We start from the raw sequence: 17,274 nt of genomic DNA on the forward strand, positions 1-17,274 counted from the left end.
CCTCACCTTTCCCCAGGTCGAAGAAAATGGAGGGAGTTCTTCTGAAAAGAAGGGGTTAAAGAGGTTTTTTTTTTTTTAAAAAAAAGATTAATCGATATTTGCCACAGAAACTTAATGGAAGGGAGTGGTGGTAAGCAGTTTGGAATCGAGAAGGGAGAGTAGCACCAGTGGGCAGAAGGATGCTTTTCATAATTGTTTTAACATATCTAATTTTAAAACAATTACAGGGAATCTGAATAGTCAGAATTCCTACTTCATATACGTTTCCAGGAAGACTCTTATAGCCTCCAATACAATACATTGCATCTTTTCCTGGTTCATAGCAAAACCTGACATAGCATCAAAATTGCGAAGCACTTGGTTCATCCATTATGAAATTTGATTTCTTTCATATACATGATGGTGGCAGAGCCAGAGTGGATGGAGCGTATTGTGCGCTTCATAGATGTGAATCAGCTGGGCAAGGATAGGTAACAGTCATCGGTGTAATGAACTTCATGGCAGAAGTGAGCAACTGCTTGAAGGTTTCCGGAAACCACAGGGAGAGCTGGGCTGCAGCACAGTAGTGAACAGGCAGAATAAATCAAAATCTGACTTTTTCTACCTTGTTATAAGCTTATGCAAACAAAAATGACAGAAATGAGATAGGTTGGACTACCTGCATTTAGACCCAGTAGCATAGGCTATTGGGTCCTACAGACACAGAGCCCTGTAGTTTACTTTTCATGTCAACTTTTTAGTTGACGCTAAACTTTAATGTTCAGCTGAGACTGTTGGCTTTTAGCTGACAGGACTGTACTGCAGAAGTTCTTGTAATTAGTGTGACAGTCTGAGTAGGACTGTGCTCTGTGCCTACTAATGAGCATAAAAAATTCAGGCAGTTTAAGTTTTGCAGAATGAGTGTTCTGGAAAAAATGGTATTTTTTACTTTAGACACTGCTTGTGATTTTTCCCCTGTAGCTGTATTATTTCTTGTAAATAATGATTTATTTTAATTACAGAAACCTCTTCTATGTGTTAATTCTCAATTACATTATGTTCCTAGGTGTCACCACAGGAGTTTTGTGAGAAGATGTGGATCAACAGTACTTATTTCTGGAATTATGAGTGTGATGCACTTTCTGCATATGTGGCTTTATGCAACAAGCACAACATCTGCATTAAATGGAGGACACCTGATTACTGTTGTAAGCAGATAGCCATGTTCTATATCCTGGTGTGGCTTCGTACTGCTGCAGTGTTTAGTGCTGACTTAAAAATATATTTCTATTATTATTAGAAGTACTGTCTCATCTTGTCACAACATTAGTAAGTCAGGGTATCAGTTATTAAAATGTATTGCTTTAGTTAAAGTGTCATGAAGTGGTTTTAATCTGGTTTGAATTAGTTGCTTACCTAAAGTACTGTTAAAAATATAAATGTATGCTTTCTATGATACACTGAATTGTTTGTACTACCTGTTTATCCAATGAAATGCTGGAAGAATTATAGCAGCGCTAAATTTCCTATTTTTATGACTTGCAGCATTGAGTTGTCCCGAGGGCAAGGAATACCAGCCTTGTGTGCAACCCTGTGAAGCCAAGACATGCTTGAATAAGTGGTTCTATGAAGATTCTCCCTGTTCCTATTTAAGGGAAGACTGTGTGTGTGAAAATGGCACTATTCTGCATAGAACAGACTCTGACCTCTGTATACCAGAAGAAAAATGTAGTAAGTGCAGCAAGATAGAGTAATTTGCAAACACGCTAATATTAACTGCAGCTCAGTGTACGCAAAGTTTAAATTCTATGTCAGTCCTCAGTAGGCGTGCATCTGGTATGTCAGCAGAGCCTAGCTTTATCTCAAGCTACAGCAGTTTGTGCTTTCACTTCACCTAGATTCAAGATCCAGTGCTGCTGTACTTCTGTGGGGGAAAAATTATGGTCATTGTTCCGTAGCTCCCAGGCTTGCTTTCCTGGAGTACTCAGGAAGGAATAGCATATGCAGGTTCTTTCCCCTGCACTCACTGATTATTTTTGCCCATAGCAAAGCATTTGTTCATTTGAGGTTTTTAAGGTTATAACCTTTTCTTGGATTCCTTGATCATAATGCTCCACAGTGCTCTTATTTTATGCAGTAAGTCTACCTAGATGGCAAATTAGTTCATAGCTGCTTGCAGAAATCTGTGCTCTCTACTTGTTGAACAGATATAATGTTTTTCTCTCAGCATGTACAGATAACAAAGGACAGCCCCGCTCTGCTGGGGAGATCTGGAATGGGTCCATGCGAGGCTGTTGCATGTACAACTGTTTAGAAAATGGAAGTGTTGTTGCCATAGAACCTGAATGCAATGAGGATCCACCACCAGTCTGTGAAAGAGAAGGAGAAGTTATCATCCATGTCATTGAAGAGAGGGCTTGCTGTCCAAAGAAAGTTTGTGGTATGTACCACACCTGTTTTCAGTAACAGAAGTACAAGTTACGTGCTTGACATTCATCAGCAGATGACAGTCTTCAGATAGTGTTCAAAGTGTTCAAAGTAACATTTTCCAGAAGTGTTTTTTAGGCATTTGTGGCTGGTTGAGCCAGAAAAGCAGGCTTCTTTTCTTTCTAAGAACTGACTCACTGAAATATTTTTTTTTTCTTAGAAGTCACTAGTGAAAAAAACTTACTGTTAAAAGAAAGATTGAGAAATACTTGATAGTAGAAGTAGCTTAGTAACTTGTGCAGCCATCAGAGCCTATTGGATTTTCTTATTAGTGTTCTGGTGTCAAGTGCAGTATCCTCTGACCTATTGCTGTCTCTCAGAAGCAGTATTCTGTGAGCTGATCATGGAATACTAATATCCTGCCTAGCCATGGTTCTTAGAAAAAGAAATATGCTTATTGCTCCTAAAATGTTAGGCAAAGGATTTTTTTTTTTTTCCACATCTTCAGGGGAAAAAAAGAGAACAAATGGTCCAGCTGATCTGGTGGTTTTGCTCATTAGTTAGGTACTGGTAACTGGCACTGTGTTGTTCATTTGTTCAGGGAATATTTTTACTAGCTTCACCTGTAGGAAGCAGGGCAAGTAAATACCTGCTTTAGGAGGGATATAACTGTGCTTGCACAGTGCCACACGAATGGAGCTCTACCAGCCCTGGGTTGAGCTGGGAGGTCTACGCGATGGTGTGGAGTGCACCGTAAGCTGACTTGGCCTGTTGTTAGTTTGTGCAGCTCTATGCTAGACGGCAAAAATGTCTTGAGGTGTAGGACTTGCACTTGTATCTGTTCAAATACGTCAAAATTGATTGTTTTTTATCCCACAGAATGTAACATGTCATTGTGTGACACCATTATTCCAACGTGCAAAACCAATGAAAAATTGGTTGTAGGCTACCACCCCCTGTCCTGCTGTCCACAGTACCGATGTGGTAAGGGAAATTAAAAAATGCAGTTACTGGGACAATTTCCACGCTTGTATTATGTGTTGTAAGAAAGTTTGCCTTACAAGTTGTTTTGATTGGTAACAGAATGGGACATTGTAAATAGCACCAAGGAATTATGTATTTTTCTTTCACATTTTCCAATATTTTTTGTGTTTGTGTTTTGTGTCACTTTTGATTTACAGTCAATTTGGGGTTTTTGTTTTACTAAGGAGATGAAGAATATATTTTCTTTATCTTCACTCTTTAAAAACTACTGATTATTTCATATCCTACAGAATGTGATCCTTCGGTTTGTTTCAATGCTTCCCAGCTGGACTGCAGAGAAGATCAATTTATTGTTGAAGCAAAACAGGAAGATCCCTGTTGTTTCTCTTATCTCTGTGGTAAGAAGCCTCTGATATTTTTGTGGATAATGAAGGAATAGTTAAGTATTTACAAAAAATAGTCTATAGTTCTAAACATAAGAATCTAATCCAAGAATTCTCGGGGAGGTCAGTGGGACTTCGCACAGGTCAGACTGACTGGAGCATGAATTATTCTTGGGTTTTGGAATCTTTTACTTCCAACATAATTTTGAACATCATACTTGAACTGCAGACTAAAATTGCTAACAGACCCTGGCCTTCACAGCTGAGTTTTATATATGATCTATGCGCTCAGTGTGTTGTATCATGGATCACAGCTCAGCCTCAGTAGTTCTTTACCACCAAACTGGCTACTGCGTAGCGTTAAGTCCTGACACCCTGGTGCATGTGCTACTGCTTTGTTATGTTTTCATATTTGAACATCAATCCATCAAAGCTCTGTTACCCAACTAGCAACATAATATGACTTGTAATATTAAATAAAATTCACATGTGCTCATTTTCTAGTATTTAAAAGTTTGTAAATGTCTGTTGTTTTTTTTTTTTTTAAATTTAGTTTGCGAATCCTGTATTGAGCCTATTCCCTTGTGTAATGAAGGGGAAATTCTCACTGTAGACCTTAGTACCATACATTACTGTTGTCCTCATTACTACTGTGGTGAGTAATGCTCAATATATTGCTGAATTTAGTAAAAATGACAGGAAGTATGTGTGGGGATTTTTTTGATTCAGCATTTAGGGTGCTCTTTAGCTAGAGGTTAAGAAGTCTAAATGAGGGTGTCTACATTTGAGGTAGGTTCAAAGTTCTTGGTATATACTCAATAGTGGTCTAACCAACAGAGTCAATGGAGTGTAGGGAGCCTATTTAGTTCACCAAACAGTATATAGCTACTTTCAGGATGTTCTAAATACCAATATATTAACCTGGAACTGAATCCTATCCTTGGTGTATAAATATACAATTGTTCATGTGTTAAATCACCTGTAATAAAACAACTTCCTTGTTGTTGTTCCTGTGTTGTACCATTCATTAGTGTTGGGGCACTTGCCTTGCACTTCTAGCTTTTAGGGGTAGAAGGTAGGCCAAGGGTTTTCAAATACTGCTGGACTGACTACTATTCAAACAATGAGCAGCCAGAAGAAAAATATTTGCAATGTAATATAGTCACTTTGCTAGTCTTATAAAACACAGAAATTGTGCTGTAAGTTCTTAATTAATGCCTATAAGTGTAACTGCTTAATTTAGGGCAGTGGAGTGTTCCTGCATTAGTTCTTGTCCTACTACAGTCTTTGGGTAACTTCAGTTAATTAAGTTGTCTTCCAGTAAGTTTGGAGCTTAGTGATTTTTACTTTGGGTGATTCCACATTTTGGTCTTTTCCTTTTTCTAGTATGTGCACCCAGGTGAAAGTTTCTGCAAAGGCTTTTGTCACTGTTTTTGCCGACTTCTAGCAGTGAGAAAGTTAGTACGTGGTCTTTTTCCAGAGTCCCAGTAAGCCTCCTCTGATATGACAGACAAGGATTCTCTTATTAGAGTCATCCCAGGAGGGCAGTTGCTCCCTGTTGCCTTACAGAAATGTACTTTGCAACAAAGCTGAGATGAAAAAAAAGCATGTTTTTCCAAAAGCTGTGATTTTAGTTGTCTTTGGTACTGGTGAGCAGCTGAGTCACTCTGAAGTAGGAAGAATACTGAATGATTACTGTGTGATGTTTTCTGAAAGTTTAAATTTGTTCTAAGGCAACTAAAAGCACTTTTAAAAATCTTGGTTTATTTTCAGTTCCAAGTATAATTGAGATGCTTAAGGAACACAATAAAAATCTATAAAAACTGTCAGTATTTTTAGAATAGTTTATCAAGAGAAATATAAGCTAGGAAATTCAAAGGGAAGTTGGGTAAATTCTCATACCTGTCTTTTCTCCCATTTAGTCTGTGACGAAAATCTTTGTTCTGAGCCTCCTATGAATTGCACAGATGACATGACACTTGTTAAGAAAAAAATACCTGGACAGTGTTGTCCAGAATGGCACTGTGGTAATTATTACCTTATTCCTTAGACTCTGCTATTGACAAAAGCTAACAGTTTGTGTTAGCACACAACTAATAACGTGTTAGCACACAACTGACACACTGACTAATACGCTGTTCCTGTTCTCTTCTCAGAATGTAGCTGTGAAAATGCTACTATGCTGACCTGTAAATTGGTAAGCGCTGTCCTTTAGATATTTTTATTAACACTGTTCAGCCCTCTTACTCCTCCCTTTCCATTCCTTGTTTCAATTAGTTGTAAAGGGTGAGAAGGCTGAACAGAGACAGGCTGGGACTCTGCCTCCCAGTCCCCAGCTCAAGCATGTAACTCTGTCAAGTTTCTGCCCAGTGTTGTCAACTATTCCCTGGGGAAATTTCACTTTAATATGTCAAAAGAAGAAAAGCAACTGTAATATTATTCTGCTCAATGTTGACTTGAAACAATACGCTGGGAAGTTTTGCCACATAAGTAATTCCTATTTTTTTTTTAGTAATTAGTGAGGGATGAGCTTTATGATCATACGTATTATCTGGAGAAAAGTCTTACTTTGTTAATCATTTATGCTTTTATTTAAAATGATTTAAAATTATTGAATTAGCTGATATGAGAAGTCATAAATATTTTGCTCCTCACATACTTGCTCATAATGGGGTCTGTGATCTGGAAAATAATTACAAATGAATGTTCAAACTCCCATTATTACCATAGTGACAGGGGTATTTTCTCTATCAAATGCCTATAGCTTGCCCTTCTCTTACACTTCTGTGAAAGCTGCATAATGTAAAGTCTAAACAGGAGTTGCAAATTCAAATAGTTTTCACCTATCTTTTGGGAGAAAATTCATAGAAGGCAATCTTTTGCTAATATGTTTATTACTGAAATAACTTTGTATCTCAGGAAAAAATTGCTGTTTAGCCACTCTGCTGTTTATATGCATTCCTAGAGAAAATGAAGTGCTTTCTTCCTGTTTAAAGAGATAAATACATTGAATAATTCTGAATGTGCTACTGTTTCTTGAGTACACTGCAATTTTTCTCTTTTATGAAAGCAGGGGTGGAAGTAGTGAAAGTAATAGTTTACATTTTTAGAGAAAAACTGTTTAGTACTACATTTAATCATGCATGACTTTGCAAACTCTTTTATCTTTTGCTACTCAGGGAGAAGTTAAAAAAATAGATGGTAGTGTTTCCAGTGCTTGTGGATGCACTCACTACATTTGTGGTAACTTTTTCATATTCCTAGATGTTTTGTTTTAGTTTTTGGGGAAAAGGGCATGCAAAGAAAGCAGAACCAGGACCATAATAACCTTCTCCAACTTAAACACTCTTTTATCTTGATTTTATGGGTATCTTATACTCCCTTTTTTGAATATGATGCTTTGTCTGCTAACCCATCCATTTTGTGCCTGTTCTGGCGGGGCGTAGGAGTGTAGTAAAACAGCCCACGGTTTCAGAGATGGGTACGGTCTCCCAGGTGAGAGGCGGATAGGAAGCAGGTTGTGAACCTTAGCTGAGTGTGAGTGGTGTGACTGCTCCTAGTCCACTGTCGAGCACAAATGAGATGACATCTCACACCAGCATGACAGACCTGTCCAGCCAGCATGGGGGTAGGTGCCCAGTCTTAAGATCAGACCTCTGCTCCCTTCCCTCATTCAGCCACCCCATGTGGACTAAATTTCAGCCGTACTGTATGGGGGGTGCTTGAGGTATGCTGCAATCCTGACTGCAGCCCAGGCTAAACTGCCTCTGGGAGCAAAGCACACACTTACAGTACAGCTTGAGCATGTTACCGTCCCACAGGTAATTGTAGACAATTTTAATTGACAGAAAGGCTACATTTTGTCATGTACAGAATAATTCATATAGTGTACTTAGCCCAATGTTAATATTAGAACTCTAAGAATAAGAACAAGAGATACTTTTTTTTTACTTCCATAGGAGGAACACTATCAATTTTAGGCAGTTTTGCATTTTGAAGCATTTTCTCAAGCTGAATTATACCTCTTCCCCCACCTTGTTTGGTAATTAAAACCACAAACCGATCAAGTCTAAAAGTGAGAAAACTTTTGCAGAGCATAGGACTTTGCCCTACTTTTGTCTTCAGTGATTCTATCAACTTGTTTGATGATTTTTTTTTCCCTCTGGTGACATTTATTTCTTTTGGTGTTAGAGAAGGATGATGTGTGCATCTTCCAAGAGGTCACAGTACTGAATCCTGGACAGTCAGTGATTCAGTACTTGGATGGAGACCTTTGTTACACTGTACAGTGTTTACAAGAAAAAGATCAGAACACAGGATACAACGCCGTGCATTTTACAATGGTGAACTGTTCCCAGCAGTGTGAAGCTGTGAGTATTCTTAAAATACAGGAATGATGCAATTTGTGAGCACAGCTACACAATTAGGATAGAAGTCAAAGGGACGGCTTTTGCTAGTCCTGTTTGCTCAGCAAGAACTTGAGAACTTTACAGTGATGATGTGTATCTTGTGACTCCAGAATTATTTTGAGAGGCAATTTCTAGCAGCATGTGCAAACATACCAATTTGTATATTGTTTCTCTTGGTGTTTTTAGTTTCAGAAATGAATGAATTTTCATATACTGTAGGTTTAAAAAATACTTGTTTTTTTTCTTTTTTTTTTTTTCTTTCCTTTCTTTCCAGCATCAAATATATATTCCTTCCTCCAATCACCATACTTGTTGTGGTACCTGTCAAAATGTGTCCTGCTCTTTTCACACTGAGAATGGAACACTAATTGTGTATGAGGTAAGTGCTTCTGGACAGAGATAGAAAATAACTATAATGATACGATAAACAGGTGCCTGACAGTCACTTCTTAGTTAACTCATGCTGTGAGTCTTGCTTCACACCTCCTTATTGCTGATTATGCATTTAGGGACAATTTATGGTATGCGATAGGAAAAAAAGTGTGTTTATTTAAAGACCTGCCATTTCACACTAGGTGCATGCCTTATTTTATTTTATTAGTTGTAATATTTTCTACAAAGATATGCAAATGTCATAATTTACTTAAGGCTGGATATGCTCGAAGTACAGCATTCAAACTGTAACTCTAAGCTATATACTGTGATTTAGATGAATTGGGAGCTTCTGAGTCCACATCAGGACTCCTGTGTCCCCCTCTTCCTAGGGCCACTCCTCTTCATTCTGGTTTCTACAGGAAGTGTGCAAACTGAAGCACTGGGGTTCAGGATCCTGATGGTGTTCCAGCATCCACATACAAGGAAATTTGGATGTGGCCATAACTTGGTTCACGTTTCCCATTGCTTTTGGAGCAAAAGAAACTATCGGACTTCTTTTCTGGCACAGAGCCCTTTTGTCCTGCACTAGGACAGCTGTGCTGAGCAGCATGTTGGAGACTAAGAGCCATGGATCCAGGGAGGACTAGCAAGTGGTAGTTAGAGGATGGTCTTTCCCTTTGCTGCCTGTGGGTGGTCTACAACAAACTTTCCACTCCAGTAGGTACTACAGCATGAGGACACCACTTTTACAGACATTCAGGGTTGGAGATAAAGCTGAAATATTTTGGTTTTCCTGACAGTGGTTTTGTTTTATATATTCAGGAAGGAAGCACTTGGAGCTCCAACTGCACCAACTACAAGTGTGCAAAGACTGCTGTGGGGGCTATCATACTGGGATCAAGTGTTGTCTGCCCCCCCTTTAATGACACTGAGTGTACAAAGGTTTGTACTTTGGGTGAGGTAAGTGACAATAACTGGTCTGGAGTTTGGCTTACACTTGACAACACATGCATACCTTAGGCACTTTCTTTAAACTGAAGAAGTGGTAAGTAAAACCATGCAAGTGAGCAACTTACAGTCTTGTTTTCTATGTTCCTGTTTGCTTTTTGACTGAAAAAATATCTGTGAGCAGTATGAAAGTTTGTTTTGGGTCTTAATGATTGACTTTAAAGTACTGTGGAACTGGAATCATGCTTGAGATACCACTATATAAAGTGCTCATCACTATGTCTTACTTCTATTTGGAGTAACACTTTACCAAGTTTGTAGTACACATACACTAAACAAATTGGATCAAGCAATTCAGAAATGCTGCATATAGAAGTGGGCTATACTAAAAATGCCGTAAGCTGTGCACAGATTAGAAAGATGACTGAGTATATATATTTGTATAACATAACAAAAATATCTATCATACAAGAAAGGGTATCCACCTACATCATATATCTAAAAACATAAATTTGGCATACCCATATAAACTGGTTTGAAGAATGTGGATGCTTCACCTACATTACATATTTGTTTACAATTTTAATTTCTAATTTAATACTTTGCTAATTTTACATTACTTCTGATAATTCTTACACTTGCAGTATGCCATGTATTTAATATAAGCTGCAAATAATAATAAAATATATATACATTTAGAGAGGGTAAGTACCATTGCTGCCTTGACTACAGATTATAAATTTAGCACAAGTCCTACTTATCCATTGCATTTTTTTAAATCAGACCTTATTTCTTCCAATCCTGAAGAAGGCATTCTATCTAAAATTAATGCTTGTTCTACTTTGACTTTGTGCTTGCATTTCTTCCTTGGAATCCTTTTGTCACTGTCTATTAGGATCTTTCCTTAGTACCAATAGTTAAGATTTTAAAGAATGGAGCCCTAAAATTAGCTTCCTGACTCAGTCTGTCCTGTTTTTCAGAGATACTGAGCATAGACAGTAGCCAGTAGCCAAGGAGAAAGCTCTTCTGACAGGCAGCTCAGGATAATTTAGGGATATGGATTTAAGAGGCGGAGTTTAAGTGCTCATTTAAGAAGTTCTTGAACAACTTACTCAGTATTTTTTCTGTAATGAGATAAAACATGCAAGCTAGCATGAAAAGATAGAAGCTGAAAATGTTTTTTGTCTGTTGTTATCATAAAAGTGCTAATTATGTCCAGTTTTCTGCTTGATACGCTGTTCTGGGCTATGCACTAAAATGGTGGGCGTGTGTTTCTTGCTTGTACCCATTCTGATGGATTCTGACAGCCTCTCTCTGTCTCTCTCTCCCTTTCATGCCCTCTTTTAATTTCAGAAGGACATTTTCTTCACTTTTATACATTTTTAATTTTGAGCTAACAGGCAACTTTAGAAGAAATGAGTAAGAGAGACTATAATTGAGAAAAAGAATTGAGCACACCAGTGGTTCTGAAATTCTGCAGTTAATGTTCTCTTTCAAAAGTGTATATATATACTTACATATATTTAGTATTGTTAAGAGCTACTTATTAGGCATTAATTTTCTCCTTGCCATATGATCAGTGTAAATCCTTTTACATCATCAGCAAAGTTGCATATATGAATTTTTTCAACTATCCTAATAAATCTCAGTGGTGGGGGAAATAGATGGTAGTGGATGATATAAAAAGATGCTCACAGAAACTAAGTGGCTTATTTGAAGGAGACTAGATCAGATCAGATAAGCAGTGATGAAGTTCGTTTTCAATGTCAAAGGTTGTAAAGAATTTGTGAACCAAACCTTCAGCTGATCATATCTGTGAAATTCTCTTGATTTCAGTGATGTTATTTGTTATTAGGACATCTTGAAAACATAGAATGTCTTGAGATGCAATTCACCTTTGCATTGGACACAGTCTTTTTTGATATATTCTCCTTTTATTTTCCTAGAATGGAGGAATTGTGCAGACGTATAATGATGGCTGCTGCAAGACCTGTAAGTGATGAAGGCTGCAATATGTGCTAGTTTGGCTTGGTTTTGGAGGGCTTGTTTTTTAACCTCAATTGCTGGGACATGAAGAAGGAAAAAGCATGCAGTCCCCCCACAAATCACATAAAATTGTTATAGTTACCTAACTACTCCTATTAAGAAGTCTTGCTTCATTTGGCTGCTGACTTGGTGATTGTTAACATTGTTCTGGAGTATAACCAAATCTCTCCAAATATAACCTGTGGAAGATGAAAAGTTATCTCAATTAAAATATTGCCTATATGATTTTCACTGTAAAAGATAAGGATCTTCCTCCCTAAAATTGATTCCTAATTTGATGACGTTTTGAAATATGTCTCCAAACTTACCAATTTATTCTGTATCACTAGTATATATTTTCTAGGGCCAAAATACTGATTTTTTTTTTTAATTCCCAAATGAGGAAAAGTTATAGTAATACTGATATTAGCAACACTTATATAAAATTGACTTTTTAATATCTGCGAATACATTCACATTTTCTGAGTGTGCAACTTTAAAATACGATGAATTGTGATGCAAGCTCATATAAAAGTTTTGTAATTTACAGAATTTTAAAAGTCAATTGAGAACAAATGGATTTTCTCTGCAGTTTTCACTAGGAAATGTTTTATCAAGGTGTATAATCATGTATATATAGAAATAAAACACTCCTGTGTAAAACTAATTGTGTAGAGCAAGAACCTGTCGAGCGCCACAGAAAATCCTCCCTCATCTTTTTTGGCTTTTTTTGTGTTCAACATTAGAGTTAAAATATATAAGCAAATCAGTCTTTGGAATTTTTTTAGACAAACCTTTACTTAACAATATTGAATAGGAAGTCACAGACTTACAATAATATATTGCAGTTATTAACTAAAATTCAGAAGTGCAACGTATTGTAAATAATTTGGTGATACAAGGGGAAATACTCTTATTTATCAATTACAGAACAATACTCAGGTTTCCAAGTTATGCAAAGCTTTGAAAGTGAACTGCAAGTATTGTTGTTCTATTGTATCCAAAACATAGAAAATAAAAACTATTTTAATACAACAGAATATTTTTTTAAACGAGAATCAGCAGAGAAAAGTAACACACCAGAATTGTGCTAAAATCTCATTAATCAATATTCTTTAATAATATAAGCTTTGTTGAAAAATATACAATAAACCCCCTCAAATCAGGTTGGGTTTATGTAGAAAATTAGTCTAAATTAATGGCCACTATTTTTCTGTTGACCAAGAAGATTTATAATTTTGGCCGTATTCTGTGGCCTCAGGAAAGGCATCGTTATACTTCAGAAATACTTGCTGAGATGGCTGCTAAAAATCCAGATATAATTCATACAATGACATGCTATTTTGTTTTTGTTTTTATTTTGTTTTATTTTTAACTAAAAGCATGTGCCCTGTGGTGAAGCAGTTAAAAAGAGTACTTATAAATAGAGCTTGCAACACCTTGGGGTTTTAATGGGAACAAATAATCTTTCTCAAAGAGCTTGATTCAATGCATGCGAAGTGAGTGCATATACTTAATTCTTACCTTGCCATAGAGAGACTCATTGCAAGAGTTTGGTTTACAAGGAAGCATCATTCCAGTTTTGTGTTAACCAGGAGAGTAATAAAGTTTAGGCCATCTTTAGTGAGACTTGAAGCAGCTGCAGTTTCTAAATTTGGCAGACTAACAGGAAAGCTCACCATCTTTTGCTAAAAGAAAAATTGCAGTTGGCAGTGTAAGAATTAATGAAATGTCATTTATATAAAACTGTTTTTATTTCATGAGAAACTTATATTCCTAATGATTCTGCCAGGTTCTGGATTGGGTCTATTACCCTTTGCCATTAGTCCAGTAGTGCCTACTGATAGTATTAATTGTGAACCAGGTATTATTTTTAATAATGTATTTTCTTTTTTTACTAATAGTGTAAGCAGTGCTTGATATACGCGTATAGCTGTCATCACCATTAAATGTTACCATGCAGTTAATGGTATTGGGCCTGATACTGAGAGACACTGATCCCCTGTTGGCCTCCCAGATCAGTGGTTTCCTAAAGCCTGGTTAGGGTTCACTGCTCAGCACCTGACAGAATTAGGTCCATCCATTCATCATATATGCTGCTGATGGGTCTTCCTCCTGTTCATTTCTGAAATTGGTTTTAATATGTGGACTTACTATGTAGCGTAGTTGTAGTAAGACATGTTACTTTAAAAAATATCATCATCCTGAATACTGTTACCAAGAGATTCTAAATCTGATCCCAGGTCTCTGAATTTAATGACTGAACTGTTTTTGCCTTAAAATAGAGCAAGCGTGTGCATTACTGCCTGGTCTCACCTTCGCAGATGTGGATTTATGCTGTGTTTCTTTGTCACAAATAATGTGTTTACAAAGTTATGAAAATGTTGGGGGGGTGGGGAAACATACAGTTCCAATCACATGTTAATAAATACTCTTTACACCAGAAATTACAGAACGTTACAGAACTGTTGCATTACGATCATAATTCTTTGCTTTTAAGGATAGGTAAGTCACAGAAACTCCTTACTGAAATAAGGAGTAAAAAAAGCACACATGATACTGAATGCAGATCTTGTCAGTTGAAGGTGGGAAAGAGAAAAGTATAGCAACAGAGTTTTCATTAGACAGCAGCACCTTATACACTGAAATGTTATATATCTCTATATGACTTGTAGAAGTACAAAGCTTGCGGTGTCTACACATACTCATGCTGGCAAGTGCTTTCTGATGGAAATATCACAGGACTTCTTTTTTGAAGTCTTGCTGAGGAAGGAAAACCAAGATGCTGTAGGCTAACAGCTTTGATCGTACAGTGATCTGCTGGCTCAGTAATGGAATCTTGTTTGATCCTGCAATGCGCAGATTAAAACCTAGCTGTACTCAGCAGCGAGCCTAAGTTTTAAATACCCACTGGAGCTGTGGTTGCAGAATATCTTGATTACTTGGAGCTCATTTATCTTATAAAATTGCTCACAAGCTTCTGGGGACCAGAAAAGTTGTTCTTTTTGTGTACACCCAACCATGAAGGCATGTGCTGAAGGTGGAGAAACTCTGCTGTATAGTGCTTATTGCTTTATATGCTGGATGTCCAGAATGGTTGTGTAGCAAAACCAAGAGATGATTTTGATGGGGAGTGAAATAGGAGATCTAAGTAATTCCTGTTACACAGATAGTAATAGCAGTCTGATATGGAGAGCAGCATGAAAGATTGTACGTTTAATTGTTTCAGCATTATATTATGATTTTTATTATGTTAAAAATGGCTTTGCACTGTACAGCTTTATTTTTCAAATAAAAGAAAAAAGCTTCTACCAGTATCTCCCAGAAGGTACTTAAAAATGCGGTATTTCCCTAATTCTAGATCTGTATGCTGACTGTGCTACATGCTTCAGTTCTGGTGATAAGAACTGCACCATATTTAGCAAATACATGCATCTCTCTCTTCCAAAGCTTCCCCGAAGGACACCTTTCTCAAAAATATATTGAAATTATTTAGTTCTATTTAAATTTTAAACATTCAAAATAGCATCAAGGTTGGAATCACATTCACAAAGCTTTACCTTTTCAAATGTTAAATTCTGAAAATCTTCTAAAATGCAGAATCAAAATCTTATTTACATTCAATATTCCTATTAAAACAAAATTAATTTTAACACTATTCAATATTACTTGAGACATCTTTTTTCTAGTTGCTTATATTTGTCTTGCCATATGTGCAATTTGAAATCATATTAATGTTTTAATAAAGTCTGTATAGCTTAATGAACCACTTGATGCCTCATATGTACCAGCTATAAAATTGATAATTCTGCACAGAAAGTATTAATTAGTATATGAGATTTGTTTTCTAAAAAAATTATTTAATTATGGAAGTACAGTTTCAGTGTGTACATTAATGAAAATAAAGTATAACTATTAAAATTATTTTAATATTTTCACTTTTTTAGTAGCAAATACCATGCAAAAAGTGAATTGATTCAGTATGCATTTTCTGTATTTTATCAGGCAAAAAGGAAGAAAGGATTTGCCAGAAAATGACCATCAGGACAACCATAAGAAAAAATGACTGTATAAGTCAAAGCCCGGTAAGCATAAAAGACCCGAGTTTGATGCTGGGCCTATAGCATACCAAATCAAGTGTTAAGACGTGGGTTATAGCTATCAACCAGCAACAAAAAATGCTGCTGTCTTCTGAGAAGCAGACCTTTGACCTTAGGAATGTTATCCTACTCACAAATGAAGTAAAATTAGCTGTTCCTATGGCTGAAAGACTGAGCCCTCCTACCTGGAAAAACATCTGGCTTCAAATGAAAAGTACACAGCATAACTGCTTGTAACTAACACAGGCGTTGAACTCTTCACCATGAAATAACATCCCACTCCAAAAGTGGAGTAGAAATGCTCCCACTTAGAATGTGATGGAAACATTGCTGCATTCCTCTGTGAAGACCTTTACTCTCTGTGTGTCTTCTCCTCCACATAGCAAGTGTCTCCATATCATAAATTTATGATCCCATTTACCTATGAGTCTGCTTAAGACATCTTATTTCTCAACTCTGGTGTAGCCCCATCTACAAAACCCAGGACATGTCCAAGCAGCAAATGTGCTTCTCATGTAGCACTTAAAGGAGAAGCAATCAACACAATATCTCAAGACTTCCAAAAGGCTTCTGGTAAGATTCTGTTGAAGAACCTTAAGAGTCATAAGGGAAGAGGCAAAATACCATCACAGACTGAAAGCTGATCAGGTTAATTTCCATCCTGATAGAAGGTCAAAAGTGACATGCCCAAAGTTTACTAGTAGAAGCAAGAGTGTGTGGTGTACTTATTTAGTTTTAGAAGGGTTGGTAAAGAGGGAGTATAAATATATAGATGAAATTACAGTTGTTTGCCAGTTGAGAGAAGACTGTGGAGAGCTTCACAGTTACTTCAACAACCTAGGGACAGCAATATGAGAAAGTAAAGACATGGTACTGACTACAGCGAAGAATATTACAAAGAAAGATTTATCTTTATAACAAAATCTGAGATGTCTAACTTCGGTTCTTCTTTTACTCATAGATAAAAGTGGCTTCTTGTGATGGAAAATGCCCCTCTGCAACAATTTTCAATGTCAATATTGATAGCCATTTAAGATTCTGTAAATGCTGTCGAGAAAATGGAACACGTAATCTGACTGTGCCACTACGCTGCTCAGGAAATGGCACTGAAATTATGTACGTCATTCAAGAGCCTATAGACTGCTCATGCCAGTGGAACTGAACATTACTGTGGATGTGATTTAATCTGAAGAATTAAAATGAGTTTCATTTCACCAGACTCTATTTTTTGACCTTCGGTGGCTATAGTGCTCCGCAGGGAAAGAAAAGTCCTCAGTTACGCTTTATAATGTAACTTTTCACAAATTCAGTAAAGATAATGTTGTTCGTTGTTCTTAAAATTTTCTTTTTAAATATTGGCATGTATAGGAAGAAAAATATAAATTCTTTTGAACAAGGTATAATTTAGCCATCATTTATTTCTGCTCAGTGGCTTTCCGATGAGCTGCTGAAAGCTGGTTAACGTCTGTGTTTCCAGTGTTCTAAAATTTTGGATTGTGGCTACCTATCAATGTTCAGAATTTCTCAGTGGTTCTTTTCCTTTTACTTAGAAAATTCCAGTTAAGAACCATCACTGGTCCCATGTTTAAATGGGAAAGAAGCATATTAGGGGTTTGAGAATGACTGAATTAGTTTATTAAAAAA

The 17,274-nt window shown here is 36.7% G+C and overlaps 1 protein-coding gene across 1 annotated transcript in view; it reads left to right on the top strand.

The window, feature by feature from the left end:
- Positions 1-16,792, top strand: part of OTOGL (otogelin like) — a 95,155-nt gene extending 78,363 nt beyond the window's left edge. The window contains exons 45-59 of the mRNA XM_035901681.1: positions 1,046-1,187; positions 1,525-1,710; positions 2,207-2,419; positions 3,286-3,390; positions 3,681-3,788; positions 4,327-4,428; positions 5,696-5,800; positions 5,930-5,970; positions 6,953-7,016; positions 7,965-8,143; positions 8,457-8,561; positions 9,380-9,499; positions 11,452-11,497; positions 15,536-15,615; positions 16,592-16,792. Coding sequence (XP_035757574.1) covers positions 1,046-1,187; positions 1,525-1,710; positions 2,207-2,419; positions 3,286-3,390; positions 3,681-3,788; positions 4,327-4,428; positions 5,696-5,800; positions 5,930-5,970; positions 6,953-7,016; positions 7,965-8,143; positions 8,457-8,561; positions 9,380-9,499; positions 11,452-11,497; positions 15,536-15,615; positions 16,592-16,792 — 1,797 coding nt within the window. The remainder of the gene's footprint in view (positions 1-1,045; positions 1,188-1,524; positions 1,711-2,206; positions 2,420-3,285; positions 3,391-3,680; positions 3,789-4,326; positions 4,429-5,695; positions 5,801-5,929; positions 5,971-6,952; positions 7,017-7,964; positions 8,144-8,456; positions 8,562-9,379; positions 9,500-11,451; positions 11,498-15,535; positions 15,616-16,591) is intronic.
- Positions 16,793-17,274: the final 482 nt, after the last annotated feature.

This window comes from Egretta garzetta, unplaced genomic scaffold (assembly GCF_000687185.1).
Source record: "Egretta garzetta isolate BGI_Z169 unplaced genomic scaffold, ASM68718v1 scaffold68, whole genome shotgun sequence".
Taxonomy (NCBI): Eukaryota; Metazoa; Chordata; class Aves; order Pelecaniformes; family Ardeidae; genus Egretta; species Egretta garzetta.